The sequence below is a fragment of the Rhinopithecus roxellana genome, unplaced genomic scaffold (assembly GCF_007565055.1).
Source record: "Rhinopithecus roxellana isolate Shanxi Qingling unplaced genomic scaffold, ASM756505v1 contig4090, whole genome shotgun sequence".
NCBI classification, from domain to species: domain Eukaryota; kingdom Metazoa; phylum Chordata; class Mammalia; order Primates; family Cercopithecidae; genus Rhinopithecus; species Rhinopithecus roxellana.
The window spans coordinates 168095-189497 of record NW_022142979.1 but is presented as its reverse complement, the minus strand read 5'-3'; the positions used below and the strand labels follow the sequence as shown (position 1 = coordinate 189497).

The 21403-nt window shown below is 42.2% G+C and overlaps 1 protein-coding gene across 2 annotated transcripts in view; it reads right to left on the bottom strand.

The window, feature by feature from the left end:
- Nucleotides 1-21403, bottom strand: part of CDC16 (cell division cycle 16) — a 43679-nt gene that overhangs the window by 6727 nt on the left and 15549 nt on the right. For both annotated transcript variants that reach the window (XM_010374822.2, XM_010374823.2), the window contains 6 exons: nucleotides 19969-20094; nucleotides 8132-8284; nucleotides 5956-6019; nucleotides 3434-3495; nucleotides 2370-2505; nucleotides 121-211 (listed from right to left, as the gene is read on the bottom strand). In XM_010374822.2, coding sequence (XP_010373124.1) covers nucleotides 121-211; nucleotides 2370-2505; nucleotides 3434-3495; nucleotides 5956-6019; nucleotides 8132-8284; nucleotides 19969-20094 — 632 coding nt within the window. The remainder of the gene's footprint in view (nucleotides 1-120; nucleotides 212-2369; nucleotides 2506-3433; nucleotides 3496-5955; nucleotides 6020-8131; nucleotides 8285-19968; nucleotides 20095-21403) is intronic.

Below are 21403 nucleotides of genomic sequence, written 5' to 3'. Positions count from 1 at the left end.
GCATAAATGGTTAGAAAGATAAACTTGGAACCTCAGATGAGAATATGAGAAACATAAACAGAGACATATGACAACCTAAAAAATGGAGTACAATACCAATAAGAATAATGATTATCTTACCGATATAAGCTTCGGAATCACCAATGTACATTTCGATGCAATGACCAAGCATTGTAACAGAAAATGTATCATCTCGCCTAAGACCAAGGGCCTGCCATAAAAGATTCAGCATGGTTATTAAATGTATTTCCTTATCTTTTGTTTAGAAATATTACCACACTGATTCATTTCAAAATATTCCAGGGCATCCAGGGTGGGGGAAGCGGCACTGTTAGTGGGGACAGAACTACACGAGCCGATGACTGGCCATGAGCCGATGACTGTTGAAGTTGGTTATGGGTCATGGAGGTTCATCACACTATTCTATTTTCTTATGCTGGAAACCTGCACCAAAAAAGATTTTTTAAAAAGTTCTATCTCAACTGGGCACAGTGGCTCATGCCTGTAATCGCAGCACTTTGGGAGGCCTAGGCGGGTGGATCACCTGGGGTCAGGAGTTCCAGACCAGCCTTGCCAACATGGTGAAACCCCGTCTCTAATAAAAAATACAAAAATTAGCCGGGCATGGTGGCAGGTGCCTGTAATTCCAGCTACTTGGGAGGCTGAGGCAGGAAAATTGCTGGGAGGTGGAGGCTGCAGTGAGCCAAGATCGCACCACTGCACTCTAGCCTGGGCAACAAAGCAAAATTCTATCTCAAAAGAAAAAACAGGTTCTATCTCCATACAGAGTTCTCTGAGCCTCTGTATTTGTTTGTTTGTTTGTTTTCAGACACAGTCTCACTCTATCGCCAGTCTGGAGTGCAGTGGCATGATCTCAGCTCACTGCAACCTCCGCCTCCTGGGTTCAAGCAAGTCTCCTGCCTCAGCCTGGGACTGAGGCACAGGGCTAGTAGCTGGGACTATAGGCACGTGCCCAGCTGATTTTTGTATTTTTAGTAGAGACGGGGTTTCACCATATTGGTCAGGATGGTCTTGATCTCTTGACCTCGTGATCTGCCCGCCTCAGCCTCCCAAAGTGCTGGTATTACAGGCGTGAGCCAACGTGCCCAGCCGAGCCTTCTGTATTAATCAGATCTCAGAAGAAAGGTAAATTATAGAACACTCAAATATACATATTTAAAAGATTATACAGGACTAGAAAATGTGCTTAGTCCAAATTTCTGACGAGCTTAGTGCTCTGGTGACCATCATGGTACCTTCACGACTTCATCTAACCTCAAAATCTCGAATGAACTCCTGAAAATCAGTTACAAACCGCTCATGAGTTTATCTTTGATACATTTTCTCATATTTTATCTCTTTTTCCAAATAGCATTAGTTCACTGATTCTAAGACCCACATTTTCTCAAATTCGAACACTTCTTCCCTTTTACCTGTGGTTTCCTATTACTGCCATCAACCAGCCACCGCTGTGACGTAGGTAAAACCTGCCTGGGCAGCACGGACTTGGTGGTTATGTTGGCAGCACAGACTAGATCACAAACCATGTGAGGAACACTTAAACAGATATGGGGATTGTGGTTTTCTGAAAATCCTCCATTGACACTTCAGCAGACTGAGGGATGAGAGAGAGAGAGTTGGAAAGCAGGTGTCTGTGCCTGGGAGGAAACCCAGAGTCAGGAACTGGGTATGTGTGCTAGCATCAGGGCACTATTTTGGGAAAACACAGATACTGGCCCTCTGGGTTGAATATTGCAACCATTTATTTCACTTACATGTACATTTCTAGGTATGTACTAGAGTAATACAAATCTGCCTAAATATGTTCAAGAATATTTTCTCTAAATACAAAAAAATTAAGTGACAGGAAAAAATTATGTTAAAGTTTAATTGGCAGCACTTTTTTCTTTATGGTCATCCTGCTTACTCATGGTGTCTTAAATTTGATGGAATATGGTACATGGATTAAGGAAAGGTTCTTTCCTTGTGATGACTGCACAGACTGTTTTGTTCATCTACTAAAGTGATCTAAGCGGATTAATTGTAAAAGTCATCAACAGAAAGACTGGGAGTTCCCAAAGGGCCTATGTGGACAGATAACGCTGTGCTCAGCACTCAGATCACTGGCGAGTGCCGCTGGGCACCTGCGCACTTCCCTGCAAACCCTGAGGACAGGACTTATGTTTGTTTCTAATGTGATGAGTACTGTACAACACCTACATGCTTTGCTCTGCAAAGAAAAGAATAAAACGTAAGGTTGCCTAAAGATTATTAAAATAGAAAGTAAATATTACCTAGAAAAAATATTTCAAAAAAGGAAGTGGTCAGTGTCAACCAGATTTAAAATTAGGTACAAAGAAAAGACATACTGTGTGGAAGTAGTCCACAGCATTTTCAAAGTTGCCCATCAGACTGTGGATATATCCAATAGCAGAGTAAGTGGATGCGTTCTGAGGAATCAACACCAGTGCCTGGCGGTGGTAATCCAAGGCCTCGGCGTACTTTCTGTGGGGGAGAACACAATCACTGGCCACAGTCAAAGCACTAAATCCCTAAGTCTAAGATGAGTTCATCCATATCAACACCCAAGAAACACTATCTCGATAACAATAGCAGTCTAGACTGCTGAACGTCCTCCACACCTACTCTCACGCATCTCAATATGCCCTCTAAATGCATCTTCCAGGCCTGCTCCCTCCTCCGGCCAAGGGCACTCCTGCAGGGATGTCTGCTGTATTCCTTTTGATGTCTAGCGGGACACTGCAACCAGAACCTCAGTCCGTGCCTCCTGGCTGTGTCCTTCCCACACACCCCCCTCTTATGGTGACAGTGTCCCATATCAGGGGTAAATAAAAGCAGCCAAGGTGTATTGCTTTAAGGTCCAAAAGATTTACTTAGAAAAGTGCTCCCCAAAGTTCTCTGGAATACTTGACTTGTAAAGTCTTTTGTGAAAAAAATGTTTTATCCTCAATTAAACTTTGGAAAATGCCATAAGCTTGTAATACACAGTAAAGACTCAAAGAAATCCTGCAACAGAAACACTTGTTAAATCTTGAGTAACCTAAAATTGCCCAGACTTATTTAACCAAAAAACCCATTTTTCAACTGTTGCCTGTTTATCACACCACAAAACCTCTAGCAGAAAACAGTTAGAATATAGATAGGATTTTAATTATATCTTACTGTCCTAATTCTTCTGAATTAATTTTGAACACTAAATTTTCATATAAAAAAGTAAAAATCTCAATGTTTCTAAAATAAAATTACACCACAGAGATAAATAATAAAAACTGATTTTGATGCTAATTATACCTGAGCAGCCAAGTACAAGAAAGCTGGTGGATCTCATGAAATAAAAATATGACGAAGTATTCAAAATTAAGTAAACTTTGAGTCACAAAGTATATTTCTGAAAATGCTCTACTTCACTTACTTAAGTTTTCTGCAGACATGCCCCAAGTTGTTCAACAAAGGTTCCCATTTGTCAACTGTTACCTAAAACATAGCAACATCAAGCCCACGAGTTATATATGTCACGGTTCAGCCTGATTTGTTTGCACTGAATTATTTCACGCCTTGCAAGCTGGGCTCTCTCCCAGTGTGTGCCTCCAGCACACCACAAGGCCAGGGTAACTGCTGGCTTATCTATCTTCCTTTCTTCCCTACTAGGAGACTTCTGAGGACTCTGTTATCATTAGGACAAGTTGATCCAAGAGCCTGTCCCTGCTGGAGTTCAAATGAGTATCTGCAGCTCAGAGCATTCCCTCAATCACCAGACCTCTCTATCCATCTGCCTGCTAAATACTTCCACTTGGAAATGTTACAAGCACTTTAAGTTCGGTGTGCTACACACCACACCCGTCTCTGCCTGGCCATCCCAGCCCCTGACCTAACTGCTGCTGAGTGCCCCTCCAGTCAGTGAATGGTACCCCCATCCCCTCTGACCCTTCCATGAAGCACACCAGGCCTGGTTCCTTCTAATTGCTAGGCATAACTCCAACCTATGTAATCCTCACCTTCCTCATTAACAGAGTCAAATCTGGGCCCCAATCATAAAAGTCTGACCAGATTGTTTCCTTCTTAAATCCCTTTTGTATTCCCATTCTCCTCAGGATAAGGTACAAACTCTTTCGTTCTGGGCCCTTAGTGACCCACACTTAACCCTCTTGACCCACTCCTTAACATTCTCTGTGAACTCAAAATCCAAGTCATACTGAATTAGCTCCAATTTTTGCAAATACTGAAATACCCTTGCCCTAATTTTTGCCTGGCTAACGTGTGATGACTTTCAGGACTGAGGTGTATGCAAAAGGCTCATTTCTGGGTGAACTGCCTTTCTCTGTGGGCACCTTTAGTTCCTCAATTGTACCGTATTTCACCATCAATTTACTTATTTACATTCCCCAGTTGATCTGAGGTCAGGCAATAGTAAACTCATTGCCCGCTGCATCCCAACGCCTAGCTCAGAGCCTATGGCTTATTAAATATATGTCAACTAAATGAATGAACAGACCCGAGCCACAGATTCTCTAACTCTATTGAGACCAATTCTAGGAGGCACAGCCCATGTGAATGAAAAATCATTTAATGACTCTTAGGCATGACTATTTCTCTTTATTTTAACATTTGCCGCAGTTTCTAATAAAGTCAGTATTTTCCCCCTCTTCGTATAGCTTTTTAATGGGCATTTTGACATTTCAATAGTATTGTGCTTTCATACTTAAAACCATTAAATTTCTGTAAGACTCTAAATTTACTGCCTCTTAATCATCAAAGAATACAGGTTCAGTTGAACCTAAAGTATGGTTTAGGAAAGTGCTTCTCAAACTTTTCTGTGCATGATAATCCCCTGGGGATCTTGCTAAAACTGCAGATTTTGATTCAGTTGGTGTGAGATTCTGCACTTCTGGCAGGCTTCTAGGCGATGCTGATGCTGCTAAGCCCGTCTGAACACTGACAAGGTGGCAAGTGGCAATCCCCTATTAACAAAACACTTGGATTATCCAGAACTAACCAAGACTATGCGGCAGAGGCACCTGCTCTACATACATGCATGTGCAAACACAGGAATAGTGTTTATAAGTTCAGATGACATGAGAGACCAAAGTAGACAAAGCTGTGTCTATGGGGACAGGCAGATCGCTAGGCAGGAAGGCAAAGCTGTGTCTGTAACAGCAGAGAGAGCTAACAGCCAAGGGAGAAGAAAACTGTGGGCAGGTGTGCGCACAAACAGGAACAGCAGGAAGCCGAGAAGCGAAAATCAGAATAGAGCGAAACAAAACAGGCACGGGTGAAACAGAAGAGCATCATGCACATCTCTTACCTACGCAAGTTTATGGCATCTAAAATTGTTACTGCTTTTAAGTCATATCGCCATATGCACCTCCTTGATAACTGTTAGGTTAACTCATAAGCGCCAATTCATGGGGTACATCGTTCATGCAACAGAAGCAGTCAAATATTTTAAAATGGAAAGGCCCAAATACACACTCAGTATGCAATAACAGCAACAAAAGGTATGAATTTCAGTAATACCTATCCCATCCCTATCCTTTCAGAGGTGGGACCTGCTGCTATAGTTTACTTGCCCTTCAGTCAAAGAAGCTCTCTGAAGTTCGAGAAGGAATGTTACATCAGACGCTACAGTGCCCAATAGTTTCCACAAACCAACGACTATTCCTAGCTTCAAATAATCATCCAATCTGTTCTGATGCCTCTCCCATTTCAAAGCTAGAGCCCATTTAAGAAGCAAAGGCCCAACACTTGCCCTCTTAATTAGGAAAAAAACCTCATTTCTTACCATGTGGTAAAACAGTTAACTGACAATGCAAACATTAATAGCTGCTTGTTATGAAAATATCAGCTTATCATCTTTGAAGGCAATGAGATTTTCCTCATTTAACAGTAAACACTCCGTGGTAGTATGTGTGTATTTACAGATACAACAAAGAATACCTCGTTCCCAATTGCTTTAATTTTTTCCAAAGCATCAAGAAACCATTTTTCGGCTGTTTTCCATCTAAAATGAACGGAAAAAAGGTTGCAGATTATTCAAAATTACCAAATATAAACTTTTAAAAAACTTTGGATTATCTTCTAGTAGTACTAAAATGCAATGGGGTAAACTGCTGGAAATAATTATAAAAATTCAAAGTTAAGTCACAAATGATTAATTTTATGGCATTAATATCAAGAGTTCAAGATTTCAAGATTTTGGGAGATGTAGTATTTATATATATATATTTTTAAGAGTCTCACTCTGTCACCTAGGCTGGAGTGCAGTGGTGCGATCTCAGCTCACTGTAACCTCTGCCTCCCGGGTTCAAGTGATTCTTGTGCCTCAGCCTCTTGACACAGCTGGGATTACAGGCGTACAACACCATCCCCAGCTAATTTCTGTATTTTTAGTAGAGACAGTTTCGCCATGTTGCACATGCTGGTCTCAAACTCCTGGCCTCAAGCAACATGCCCGTCTTGGCCTCCCAAAGTGCTGGGATTACAGGCGCGAGCCACTGCACCCAACCAGTAGTTATGTTCTGTAAAGTAGTTATGTTCTATAAAGTCACTGGGCACACTGAGTTAGCAAATATTGAACCGCGGCTCCCAGGGGAAACACAGTTAGATTCCTGCAACTCTCTGGTAACATTTTCTCTAATCGATCAATGCGTAACCTTGTTTTATGTGTGTGTCTGTTTAAAGACGTCTTATTTGGTACATACTGTTGATTCATCAATGTTGAAGTCAGGGCCAGCAGCACTGTAACTGATGCCTGCCTGAATGAGGCTTCTCTAACACGTGTTTCCTCTGTCAGATACATCACAATTAACACGAGACAGCATTTCACTAAGCTTGGGGATTATTTCAAAACAGTGAAATAACCAACAAAAAGCACAAAAATGTGAAAACTGTGGCACTAAATAGACCACAAAAAGTACACTGGTTTATAGTTGAACTGGGAGAAAAGGCAGAGCGTTGCCTTCTTAGACTCCAGCTGGAAATGTGTGTGCCAGGAGACCCAGCTTTCTCCCAGCCGTGGGCATGTCTGCCAACGGCTAGGAAAGCACCTCAGGAACTGATTTGGGGGTTACAAATAAATTTTAGTGAGTAGGCAAATTTGCAAATACTGATGATTACTGTATTATATTAAAAGATTACTATTTTAAAGCTTCAAGCTTTAAAAAAATACCTAGATAACCCATTTTTTAGAACACATACATGCCATAAATGACACTGCAGTAGTATTAATACTAATTTACGGCCGGGCGTGGAGGCTCACGCCTGTAATCCCAGCACTTTGGGAGGCTGAGGCAGGCGGATCACGAGGTCAGGAGTTTGAGACCAGCCTGACCAACATGGTGAAACCCCGTCTCTACTAAAAATAAAAAAATCAGCCGGGCGTGGTGGCAGGCACCTGTAATCCCAGCTACTCAGGAGGCTGAGGCAGGAGAATCGCTTGAACCCGGGAGACAGAGAATGCAGTGAGCTGAGATTGCGCCACTGCACTCTATCTAGCCTGGGTGACAGAGCGAGACTACATCTCAAAACAAAAACAAAAACAAAAAAAACTAAAACTAATTTACCAGTTTAAAATTTGTATATCATTGCAATGCAAAGGATTATAGACATTTTTCTCTTTGAGTGTAACACCAAATCACTTATTCCACAGATATCCTAGGGTACAGTAAAGCCTCCACTGACCAGGAAACTCAGAGATTGGGTCATTCTAATTACTTAAATTTTCTGACTTACTAGTAACTAAATAGAAAACACTTTTGTTTCAAAAACCATGTCAAATCTTTGTCAAATACATAAATTCAACTCCTTATCAACACAGAGATAACTAAGGATTCCACAGTGCTCCCAGCCACACTGTGGGGTATGTGTAATCTGAATTGTCCAATCATGTAAGAAAACAAGTGGTAGCTCAGGTCAAAAAAGACCAAAACCTGGTTTTAGAATTTTTAAGGAAATCCAAGATAACAGTTTCTCTCTTTTTTCTATCTCCTTCTCCTAAAACAGAACACTTAACAGTACAAATCTACTGAAGAGTCACTTTGGTCAGTTAACTCTACTGTCTACTCTATTTACAATCACTAGTTAACAGAAGGGTTTCTAGTCTTCCAGTACTTACTCTCCATTCTGAAATGCAACCACGCCGACCTCATGCATAACAAAAGGGTCTTCCGGTGCAATGCTCAGAGCTTGGCTGAAGAACCTTTCAGCTAGTTTTGAGTTATTGGTCAAACCATATTCTAATCCAATATACAGCATAGGCAAATGACACCTAAAAAATTGGAAAATTTCACATATTTAACACCAAAAACTGTGATTTAGCAGAAATTAATCTGTCAACTTCAAATCCTATCTGCAAAATAATTTAAAGGTTGCCAAAACACAGCATTTACTTTTTTCTAACTCTTAATTTATAAATATTTAATGAATGCCTAATGGACTCTGGACTAATCAGCTGCCACTTCTATTTACCTTTAATTTTCATTTTATTCCACAGTAAAAAAACAAAAACTCTCTAAAGCAAAAGGGCACGTCTCTGTGGTGCTGTCTTCCTCCTTGATGCTAATGTCATGCCACAGCCTATACTGGTCTTCCTCCGATTTATTCACACCATTTATCCTTCAAGATTGTGTTCGAGGTCTACTTCCCTTTACGAAGCTACCTCTGACTTTTCTAACATCAATGCTCTCCCTTCTGTGAATTCGCATGAGAGTCAGTTCTATGCAGAAGAGAATGAAGAATGCTCTGTGTATTGATTCCATTTTCCCACCGTCTGAGGCAGTTCTAGGCAGAGTCAGAACTACTTTTTAATTGAATCTCCATCTGTTCACACGACTGGATCAGCGACTGCATTAAAGCAAGTGTAATAAGACAATCTTTCTTTGATGATGATCTCGGAACATCAATAAATACTGATTGCTTGGTATGTGCTTTGGTTCTAATCGAGAGCCGTAACTCAGATTAAGATTATATCCTCTACAGAAGGTCATGACAAATTCTTTACAAGTATTTACAACTAACCTCTTGGAAGTGCTTTCAAAATGGCAGCGTAAGGGCCTCCAAAATCTATTCATCCATAGAAGCAACAAGAACACTGGCAAAAATTATCAAAACCAACTTTTTCAGAACTTTGGAAGGTAATCAAGCTCTTAAAACAATCTGAGGAGTGTATATTCAAGAAAAATGGCTAAATCTCAGTAAGAACAACAAACCTCATGCTGCTTTAATTTGTCTTATTCTCATCTCCCTTTCCCTGGCTTCGCATTACAAAGCAGCCTCATAACCACAGTAGCTGTAAAGCCATTAACCTGCAGCCACTGGAGAGAGCAGAATTAATTTAGAGTTCCTCAAACACCCCACAGGGAACTGCTGCTATTTGACCTGTCTGGTAGCTCCTAAAAGAGCCCCGCTCATAGCTTATCTTCTACTAACCTCCGAGCCCAGTGAGAAAAGCTCTATCCCCAGGGGATTTGTTGGAAACAATCAACAGCAATTATTTAGCATTGGCTGCCGCCTCAGGCAGCTATCCCAGTCAGGGCAAACTGGATGCAGGCCACAAACTTAAAAGGAAACCTGGGGAATAAGATGTCCACAGGGGGCTATAAAGAGCTCTGACACATTCCTGGGGATTGGGAAGGCCATACACGTGCATAGGGCTATATGCATGCACAGAGGAGGCCTGAGAAGGTCCTATTATCTCATCTCTGGCTGATCTTGAGGCTCTGTGCTAGAATGAAGTGAAGGCTAAGGCAGAGTTGTCAACAATGCTGAGTGCTGAAGATGTGCAGAGCCCTTCCGCAAAGGGTGGAAGACGTACTGGTTGAAGAGATATCAAAGCTGCTAGTTAACTGAGCAGAGGCTTCAGTGGCTTCATACAACAAAGGATATAAATCAGAGAATTAGTTCTGGAAAGTCACTAAACAAACAGTGACAATGACCAATAAATCCTGGGGCTGTGTGGGAAAATCTCATTTCCAGAACTGCCCCATTATATGACTTTACATGTCTACTTTCAACAAAAAAAGGACATGCAAAGAAACAGGAAACTATGGCCCATACACATGAAAAAAGCAGTCAATAGAAACCATTCTGGGAAAAAGCCCAGATGTTGGACTAACAAGACAAATAGCTTAAATAAGCCATGTGAAATTCTAAAGAACTAAAAGAAATGATGTCCACAAAACTAAATTATGAGAACAATGTCTCACCAGAGAACACCAGTAAAGACACAGAAATTATAAAAATTAAGCAAGTAGCAAATCTGGAGTTACAAAGTACAAAAATTGAAATAAAAAATTCACTAGAAGGGATTAAGAGCAGACATGAATAGGCAGAAAAAAGAATTATTGAACTTAAAGATGTCAACTGAGATTGTCCCATCTGAGAAACAGAAAAAGAAGAAAAATGAACAGAACCTCAGAGGCTTGTGGCACACTAACAGGTATACCAACACACATATAATAGGAGTCCCAGAAGACAGAAGAAAGGAGCAGAAAGAATATTGAAGAAAATAACAGCTAGAAGATTTCCAAGAAGCTTTAAGAACTCCAAGAAGAATAAACTCAAAGAGATTCACACCTAGACATATAATAAACCACTGAAAAAGATGAAAAAGAGAATGTTTAAAGCAGTTACAGAAAATCATTAATTACATACAAGGCAATTTCAGTAAGATCAACTGCTGACTTGTCACCAAGTATCATGGAGGCCAGAAAGCAGCTAATGACATTCAAAGTACTGAAAGGAAGTTGACCAAGAATTCTACAACCAGCAAAATTATCTGTTGAAAATTAAGACATTCCCAGGGTGGGGGGGGGGGGAATGAGAAAATTTAATGCAAATCGCCTTACAGAAAACACACAAAAAAGCTCTACAAGCTGAAAGTACCCCAGACAGTAACTGAAATGCACAAGAAAAAGTAAGAGTACTAGTAAAGATAATTATGTAATTACAAAAGACAATTTAGCATGTATTTCTTTTTTCTCTTGATTTAAACAGCAATTGTAGGCTGGGTACAGTGGCTCACGCCTGTAATCCCAGCACTCTGGGAGGTCAAGGTGAAAGGAATGCTTGAGCCCAGGAGTTGAAGACGAGCCTGGCACACAGTGAGACCCCATCTCTAAAAAGTAATAAAAAACTAGCCAAGCATGGTGGTATGGGCTTGTAGTCCTAGACACTTGAGAGGCTGAGGCGGAAGGATCCCTTGAGCCCAGGAGTTTGAGAATGCAGTGAGCTGTGATGGTGCCACTGCACTCTAGCCTGGGCAAGAGAGTGAGACTCTATGTACAGGTTTATTCTTTAGCTTGAGACCAGAAGTGTTTTGGATTTCTGATTTTTTTTTTTTTTTTTGGAATTTACGCATCCCTAGTCTGAAAATCCAAAATGTTCCAGTGAGCAATTCCTTTTGAGTGTCATGCCACTGCTCAAAAAGTTTTGGCTTCTGGAACATTTTGAACTTTGGATTTTCTGATTAGGGATACTCAATATGGAATTATATTGTTGAGTCTATCACATACAGAAATGTAAGGTTTACCAATAACAGCATAATAGGAAGCGGGTGACAGCAAAGCTATATTACAGTAAGAAAGTAACATTGGATGGTAACTTGAACCCATAGGAACAAATAAAGAGAACAAAAAATGGTAAATAACAGGGTTAATATAACAAATGATATAAATTATACACTTCTTACAGCTTCTTTGAAAAACAAAATTACATAAATAATAACAATGTATAATTGAGAAAATCTGTCATTAGTACATCTGCCCAGTAAGAAATACTAAAGGGAGTCCTTTATGCTAAAATAGAAGGATACTACATAGGAATTCAAATCCACATTGTTGAAGAAGAGTCAAATTCTAAGAACTCGAAGTGCAGGCTTCCAGGTTACAGGTAGATTTCAGATTTTTCTGACTGGCAATTGGTTGAAAGAGTTATTATCGATAGTAAGCAATATCTGGGTTGTAAGAGGTTGCAGAGACCAAATTTTATCATGCAGAGGAAGCCTCCAGGTAGCAGGCGTCAGAGGATAGATAGTAAGTGTTTCTTCTTATCAGACTGAAGGTCCATTAACATCCATGTTGATGTTAATGCGGTAGGGTGTAAAGAGGCGTGTTGGACCCCCACTTCCCATCATGGCCTGAACCAGTCTTTCAGGTTAAATTTAGAGCGCCCTGGCCTAGAGAAGGAAGCCCATTTAGATAGTTGGGGAGGGTCTTCAAATTTTATTTTTGGTTTCCAACATGAAGAAATGAGAGTCTGATAAAAATAGCTATATTGGTAATTATGAGACAGTATAAAATGTGTTTTTGTTTTTAACTCTTCTATCTGATTTAAAAAACAACTAATAAATAATAATCACAGATCTGTGCTGATGGACTTACAATATGGAAGATGTATTCTGTATGACAATGACAGCATAAGGAGGCAAGAGGAAACAGAGCTATATTGGAGTAAGGTTTTGGTATACTATTAAAATTAAATTGGTATTAATTCAAAGTAGGTCGTTTTAAATTAAGGTGCTAATTATAATCCTAAAGATAACCAACCTAAGAAAGTTACTAAAAAAATATAGTATAATAAAAAAAGGGATTAAAATAGGACATTATAAAATATTTACTCAACACAAAAGAAGGCAGTAATGAAAAATACAGGAACAAAAGATGTGATGTATAGACAATAAAGAACAAAATGCCAGACACAAATTCTATCTTGTTAGTAATTAAACATAAATGGAATAAACAGTCCAAAGGCAGCAACTGGCAGAATAGATTTAAAAACTTGATCTAACTATATGTTGTCAACAAGAGACATGCTTTAGATTCAAAACACAAGTTGAAATTAAAAGGATGAAAAAAACCACACCATATAAACAGTAACAAAAAAGAGCTGGTGTGCCTATAGTAACATCAGATGAAACAGACTTTATTTAAAAAGTATTGGCCAGGCGCGGTGGCTCAAGCCTGTAATCCCAGCACTTTGGGAGGCCGAGACGGGCGGATCACGAGGTCAGGAGATCGAGACCATCCTGGCTAACACGGTGAAACCCCGTTTCTACTAAAAACTACAAAAAACTAGCCGGGCGAGGTGGCGGTGCCTGTAGTCCCAGCTACGCGGGAGGCTGAGGCAGGAGAATGGCGTGAACCCGGGAGGCGGAGCTTGCAGTGAGCTGAGATCCGGCCACAGCACTCCAGCCTGGGTGACAGAGCGAGACTCCGTCTCAGAAAAAAAAATAATAATAATAAAAATAAAAATAAAAAGTATTATTAGCGATAGTGATATTTTATGATGATAAAAGGCTCAATCCATCCAGAAAATATGACAATCACATACACACCTAACAACAGAGACTAAGAATACATGAAGTGAAATGTACCAGAATTGGAGGGAGAAATAGAAAATTCAACAATAAAATTTGAAGACTTTAATACCTCACTTGCAATAATGCAGAGAATCAATAAGTAGAAGATCAATGATGAAACAGAAGACTTCAACACCACTATGAAAAGTAGATATAACAGGCATCTATGGAACACTCCACCCAACACGAGGAGAATTCTCAAATACATCTGGAATAATCTCCAGAATGGCCCATAAAAAAGCCTCAATAATTTTTTTTTTTCTTTTTTTTTTAAGATGGAGTCTCGCTCTGTCGCCCAGCCTGGAGCGCAGTGGTGTGATCTCAGCTCACTGGAACCTCCGCCTCCAGGTTCAAGTGCTTCTCCTATCTCACCCTCCCAAGTAGCTGGGACTATAGGCGTGAGCCACCACACCCAGCTAATTTTTGTATTTTTAGTAGAGAAGAAGTTTCACCATATTGGCCAGGCTGGTCTTGAACTCCTGACCTCAAGTGATCCACACCCCCCTGGGCCTCCCAAAGTGCTGGGATTACAGGTGTGAACCACTGTGCCCGGCCAGCCTCAATAAATTTAAAAGGACTAAAATCACACAAAGTATGTTCTCCAACTACAATGGAATTAAGTTAAAAAACAACAAAAGAAAATGTGGGAAATTCATAAGTATGTAGAAGTTAAATGTCAACATATTCTTAAATAACCAATGACTCAAAAAAACAATCATAAAGGAAACGTAAAAATATTCATCCAATTTCAAGCATTTATCCAAACACAGACAAGAAAGTGCAGGCTGCTCTGACAGGTAAGTAAACTTGAAAGAAAAATAATGCTTATCTTGATGAGTTATCATGATGTTTTTGAGACGGTGTCTCAACTGGTCACCCAGGCTTGACTGTGGTGGCACAGTGACCATCCTGACTCAGTTTCCCACACAGGTGGGATTATAGGCAGGCACCATCAAACCCAGCTAATTTTTAAATTTTTTTGTAACGATAAGGTCTCACTATGTTGCCAGGGCTGGTATCAAACTCCTGGCCTCAAGTAATCCTCCCACCTCAGCCTCCCAAAGTGCTGGGATTACAGGTGTGAGCTACCACCCCTAGCTTAATGTGAGAATCTAATGACAAAGTTTGTTAGATTTGGAAACACTGAAGGTATTGTGTCATTAATTATCATTGATTCTGATTCCCAGCTAGGAACTAACAAATGACTATTCTGTTTCTGGGCACCCAAAATGTCAAATCAAAATTACCAGACTGCAGCATGTGCCCATAAAAACCAACTCAGTGAATTCTTGAGACTTTTATTTTTTTTTGGTAACAAATTATCAGATTGATGCACACGGGAAATATGCAGATACTGGAGTTGAGCTTTAGAAGAGAAGTGGAAAAGGTCTCACCCATCTTGGTGAACAGGATGGAAAGACCTGAACTGAGTATGAGGATCATTTAGGTGGATCCGTAACTGGGTGTACAACTGTAATCTGGAAGGTTATTTCTAGTAATATGTTAGTGCTACAGACTGTTTGTGTCCCCTCCGTCCCCAGATTCATACATTAAATCCCTAACCCCTACTGTGCCTGTTCTTCAAGATAGGGCCTATGAAGAGATAATAAAGGTTACATGAAGTCCTAAGGGTATGGTTGTTACCCAACAGGGCTAGTGTAGGACTCTTACCCAGCAGAGCTAGTGTCAGGCTCTTACCCAACAGGGCTAGTGTAAAGCTCTTATCCAATACAGCTAGTGTCAGGCTCTTATCCAACAGGGCTAGTGTCAGGCTCCTATCCAACAGGGCTAGTGTCAGGCTCTTATCCAACAGGGCTAGTGTCAGGCTCTTATCCAACAGGGCTAGTGTCAGGCTCTTATCCAACAGGGCTAGTGTCAGGCTCCTATCCAACAGGGCTAGTGTCAGGCTCTTATCCAACAGGGCTAGTGTCAGGCTCTTATCCAACAGGGCTAGTGTCAGGCTCTTATCCAACAGGGCTAGTGTAAAGCTCTTATCCAATACAGCTAGTGTCAGGCTCTTATCCAACAGGGCTAATGTAGGCTCTTATCCAACAGGGCTAGTGTCAGGCTCTTATCCAACAGGGCTAGTGTAAAGCTCTTATCCAATACAGCTAGTGTCAGGCTCTTATCCAACAGGGCTAATGTAAGGCTCTTATCCAACAGGGCTAGTGTCAGGCTCTTATCCAACAGGACTAGTGTCAGGCTCTTATCCAACAGGGCTAGTGTCAGGCTCTTATCCAACAGGGCTAGTGTCAGGCTCTTATCCAACAGGGCTAGTGTCAGGCTCTTATCCAACAGGGCTAGTGTCAGGCTCTTATCCAACAGGGCTAGTGTAGCTCTTATCCAACAGCTAGTGTCAGGCTCTTATCCAACAGGGCTAATGTAGGCTCTTATCCAACAGGCTAGTGTCAGGCTCTTATCCAACAGGACTAGTGTCAGGCTCTTATCCAACAGGGCTAGTGTCAGGCTCTTATCCAACAGGGCTAGTGTCAGGCTCTATCCAACAGGTCAGGCTCCTATCCAACAGGGCTAGTGTCAGGCTCTTATCCAACAGGGCTAGTGTCAGCTCTTATCCAACAGGGCTAGTGTCAGGCTCTTATCCAACAGGGCTAGTGTCAGGCTCTTATCCAACAGGGCTAGTGTCAGGCTCCTATCCAACAGGGCTAGTGTAAAGCTCTTATCCAACAGGGCTAGTGTCAGGCTCTTATCCAACAGGGCTAGTGTCAGGCTCTTATCCAACAGGGCTAATGTCAGGCTCTTATCCAACAGGACTAGTGTCAGGCTCTTATCCAACAGGGCTAGTGTCAGGCTCTTATCCAACAGGGCTAGTGTCAGGCTCCTATCCAACAGGGCTAGTGTAAAGCTCCTATCCAACAGGGCTAGTGTCAGGCTCTTATCCAACAGGGCTAGTGTCAGGCTCTTATCCAACAGGGCTAATGTCAGGCTCTTATCCAACAGGGCTAGTGTCAGGCTCTTATCCAACAGGGCTAATGTAAGGCTCTTACCCAGCAGAGCTAGTGTCAGGCTCTTATCCAACAGGGCTAGTGTAAAGCTCTTATCCAATACAGCTAGTGTCAGGCTCTTATCCAACAGGGCTAGTGTCAGGCTCTTATCCAACAGGGCTAATGTAAGGCTCTTATCCAACAGGGCTAGTGTAAAGCTCTTATCCAATACAGCTAGTGTCAGGCTCTTATCCAACAGGGCTAGTGTCAGGCTCTTACCCAGCAGAGCTAGTGTCAGGCTCTTATCCAACAGGGCTAGTGTAAGGCTCTTATCCAACAGGGCTAGTGTCAGGCTCTTATCCAACAGGACTAGTGTCAGGCTCTTATCCAACAGGGCTAGTGTCAGGCTCTTATCCAACAGGGCTAGTGTCAGGCTCTTATCCAACAGGACTAGTGTCAGGCTCTTATCCAACAGGGCTAGTGTCAGGCTCTTATCCAACAGGGCTAGTGTCAGGCTCTTATCCAATACAGCTAGTGTCAGGCTCTTATCCAACAGGGCTAATGTAAGGCTCTTATCCAACAGGGCTAGTGTCAGGCTCTTATCCAACAGGGCTAGTGTAAAGCTCTTATCCAATACAGCTAGTGTCAGGCTCTTATCCAACAGGGCTAATGTAAGGCTCTTATCCAACAGGGCTAGTGTCAGGCTCTTATCCAACAGGGCTAGTGTAAAGCTCCTATCCAACAGGGCTAGTGTAAGGCTCTTATCCAACAGGGCTAGTGTCAGGCTCTTATCCAACAGGGCTAGTGTCAGGCTCTTATCCAACAGGGCTAATGTAAGGCTCCTATCCAACAGGGCTAGTGTAAGGCTCTTATCCAACAGGGCTAGTGTCAGGCTCTTATCCAACAGGGCTAGTGTCAGGCTCTTATCCAACAGGGCTAGTGTCAGGCTCTTATCCAACAGGGCTAGTGTCAGGCTCCTATCCAACAGGGCTAGTGTAGGGCTCTTATCCAACAGGGCTAGTGTCAGGCTCTTATCCAACAGGGCTAGTGTCAGGCTCCTATCCAACAGGGCTAGTGTCAGGCTCCTATCCAACAGGGCTAGTGTCAGGCTCCTATCCAACAGGGCTAGTGTCAGGCTCTTATCCAACAGGGCTAGTGTCAGGCTCTTATCCAACAGGGCTAGTGTAAAGCTCTTATCCAACAGGGCTAGTGTCAGGCTCTTATCCAACAGGGCTAGTGTCAGGCTCTTATCCAACAGGGCTAGTGTCAGGCTCTTACCCAGCAGGGCTAGTGTCAGGCTCTTATCCAACAGGGCTAGTGTCAGGCTCTTACCCAGCAGAGCTAGTGTCAGGCTCTTATCCAACAGGGCTAATGTAAGGCTCTTATCCAACAGGGCTAGTGTCAGGCTCTTATCCAACAGGGCTAGTGTCAGGCTCTTATCCAACAGGGCTAGTGTCAGGCTCTTATCCAACAGGGCTAGTGTCAGGCTCTTATCCCGCAGGTCTAGTGTAGGGCTCTTATCCAACAGGGCTAGTGTCAGGCTCTTATCCAACAGGGCTAGTGTCAGGCTCCTATCCAACAGGGCTAATGTAAGGCTCTTATCCAACAGGGCTAGTGTCAGGCTCTTATCCAACAGGGCTAGTGTCAGGCTCCTATCCAACAGGGCTAGTGTAAGGCTCTTATCCCGCAGGTCTAGTGTAGGGCTCTTATCCAACAGGGCTAGTGTCAGGCTCTTATCCAACAGGGCTAGTGTCAGGCTCCTATCCAACAGGGCTAGTGTAAGGCTCTTATCCCGCAGGTCTAGTGTAGGGCTCTTATCCAACAGGGCTAGTGTCAGGCTCCTATCCACCAGGGCTAGTGTCAGGCTCCTATCCAACAGGGCTAGTGTCAGGCTCTTATCCAACAGGGCTAGTGTCAGGCTCTTATCCAACAGGGCTAGTGTCAGGCTCTTATCCAACAGGGCTAGTGTCAGGCTCTTATCCAACAGGGCTAGTGTCAGGCTCTTATCCAACAGGGCTAGTGTCAGGCTCCTATCCAACAGGGCTAGTGTCAGGCTCTTATCCAATAGGGTCCGTGTTAGGTTCTCATCCAATAGGGTTAATGTTTTTACAAGAGGAAGAGACACCAGAGCGCTCTCTGTCATGTGAGGACACAGTAAGAAGGCAATTATCTACAAACCAGGAAGAAACCCCTCAAGAGGAGCTCCACTGGCCAGCACCCTGATCTTGGACTTCTAAACCTGCACAACTATGAAAAAATACATTTCTGTCCTTTAAGTCACCCAGTCTGTAGTCTTTTGTTAGAGCAACCCTACTGACTAATACAGCTAAAGAGCTATGTCCTTCACAATATTTACTTGGATGCTTAGATATAAAATTCATACTTACCAAATTTAATATGACTATTGACTGAGGTTGATAATAATTTGGATGCAGAACTGAGTGCCAAAAAGAGTCAAACAGTTTGCAAAGAGATCAAACCTAACAGGATGAAATTCAATACAGATAAATATATGATTCCACACCTGCATACTACAATAAACAAAGGTAGCTTTCTTTTTTTTTTTTTTTTTTTTGAGACGGAGTTTTGCTCTGTCGCCCAGGCTGGAGTGCAGTGGCCGGATCTCAGCTCACTGCAAGCTCCACCTCCCGGGTTTACGCCATTCTCCTGCCTCAGCCTCCTGAGTAGCTGGGACTACAGGCACCGCCACCTCGCCCGGCTAGTTGGTTTTTTTTTTTTGTATTTTTTAGTAGAGACGGGGTTTCACCGTGTTAGCCAGGGTGGTCTCGATCTCCTGACCTTGTGATCCGCCCGTCTCGGCCTCCCTAAGTGCTGGGATTACAGGCTTGAGCCACCGCGCCTGGCCAGGTAGCTAACTTTCATTGAATGCTTTCTATGTGTAAGATACTCTTCAAAGTCTTTAATTGGTATTATCTCAATTACTTCTCACAATAAGCCAGTGAGTAAATTTTGCTATTATTCCTATTTCTCAGGAGGCTAAGAAACTTGCCCAACATCACATGGCTGGGAGTGGAGGAGCCAGGAAGAGTGCAGGAGGTATGACTCCAGACCAGGCCTCTGGACCACTGCACTCCCACTACCTCTCCAGGCAGGGATGGAGTCACCAGTCAACAGAAGCAGTCCACACAAACGAACGCTGTGAGTTTTAACGGATGGCGAAACCGAAGTCAATGTGAATAGCAGTGCTCTACTCCTCAAAGTTAACACATTCTTAGCAGCAACACATTTAATATTGATATAAATCTAGAATATTGGCAAACACAGTCCTGCACTTTCCACTAAGCCACATCAAACACCTCTTGGTAATGGATAAGAGATAATGATTTTGCTCGTGAATACTCTTACTCTTGCATAAGCATGTGAAGAAGGGCTTTCATAATTCATCTCCTCTACCGGCCTAATCTCCTAGTTCCTTCTTGCACTGGTTGAAATCAACTGCTAGGCAAATTCACCACACCAGCCTCTTTACCCCTCCGCTTGCAGTTATTTTACAATCACAAGCAACTAGATTAAAAGGCAAGTAAAATGTTTTTGTTTAGTTTAGCAACCAAATAGCAGTAACAATAACAGAAATTTCATTTCTATTAGGAAAAACATCCCTTCATGGAGTCTGATGAGTTTACTCTGCCGTACCCTTTCATCAGCTGTGCTGCTGTGAAGTAAGCAGCCATCGCTTGGTCATGCTCACTCTCCACCGCAAACGAATGTCCATAGGCTATCCATGCAGGTCCGTAGGTTTTCTCAAGTGTTGTGGCTTTGCTAAAACAAGAGAGTTAATTTAAGTAATATAATATTTATTCTTTTTTTTTGAGACGAAGTCTCACTTTGTTGCCCAGGCTGGAGTGCAGTGGCGCGATCTCAGCTCACTGCAGCCTCTGCCTCCCGATATCAAGTAATTCTCCTGCGTCAACCTCCCAAGCAGCTGGGAATATAGGCCACCACCATGCCCAGCGAATTTTGTATGTTTAGTAGAGATGGGGTTTCACCATGTTGGTCATGCTGGTCTCGAACTCCTGACCTCAGGTGATCCACCCACCTCGGCCTCCCAAAATGCTGGGATTACAGGCACTGGTCTATTTATTCTTTTTTATTTTTAGAGACAGAGTCTTGCTCTGTCGCTGGAGGCTGGAATGCAGTGGTATGATCATAGCTCACTGCAGCCTCAAAATCCTGGGCTCAAGTGATCCTCCTGCCTCAGCCTCTTGAGTCACTGGGATTACAGGCATAAGCCACTGTGCCTGGCTAATATTTATTCTTAAATTATTAATTTTACATAAGGAGATGGCCTCAAAAACATTAACATTCATTTAGTAAATAAATGAACTGTCAACATATTAAACACTAATGTAACATCTATGTTGATTCATTTAAACTAAAACTGTTTAACAGTATAGCAAAATTTTAAGAAATTTTAGGAGAGAGTGTCACAGCTTTTTATGTACGGTAGCAAAACCCATTAGCATTCTAAATAGAACTTACAGATTTTACTTAATCCAGGAGCTCCACTTTGTAACCTAGTAGATATATCCTCTCATCCTAATAACTTGCAAGATAAATTCATTTATATTTTAAAGACAGGTATACCGAGGCTTGAGGGATTAAGCGATATCCCATAGATGGTGGTCAACAGATGTACCCTGGTTACATGGACTGGACTCATATATATCAGCGAATAACTGTATAATTATACAGTGAACACTGTATAATGAACCCACAAGGAATACAGAGAACATACCACAAAACGTGGAAAACATATGGGGTGATACCTTCCTTCCTTGTATTTTAAGTTTTCTTTTATCACAATGTTTCCTGTTTCATGTAGAGCAGGGGTCCCCAACTCCTGGGCCACGGACTGGTATATCAGTCCCTGGCCTGTTAGGAACCAGGCGGCACAGCAGGAGGTGAGTGGCAGGCAGGTGAGTAAAGCTTCATGTGTCAGGAAAGAATTTGCCATTTGAAAAAAGAAAAAAAAAAGCTTAATCTGTATTTACAGCCACTCCCCTTCACTTGCATTTCTGCCTGAGCCTCTGTCAGATCAGAGGCAGCATGAGGTTCTTGTAAGTGCGTA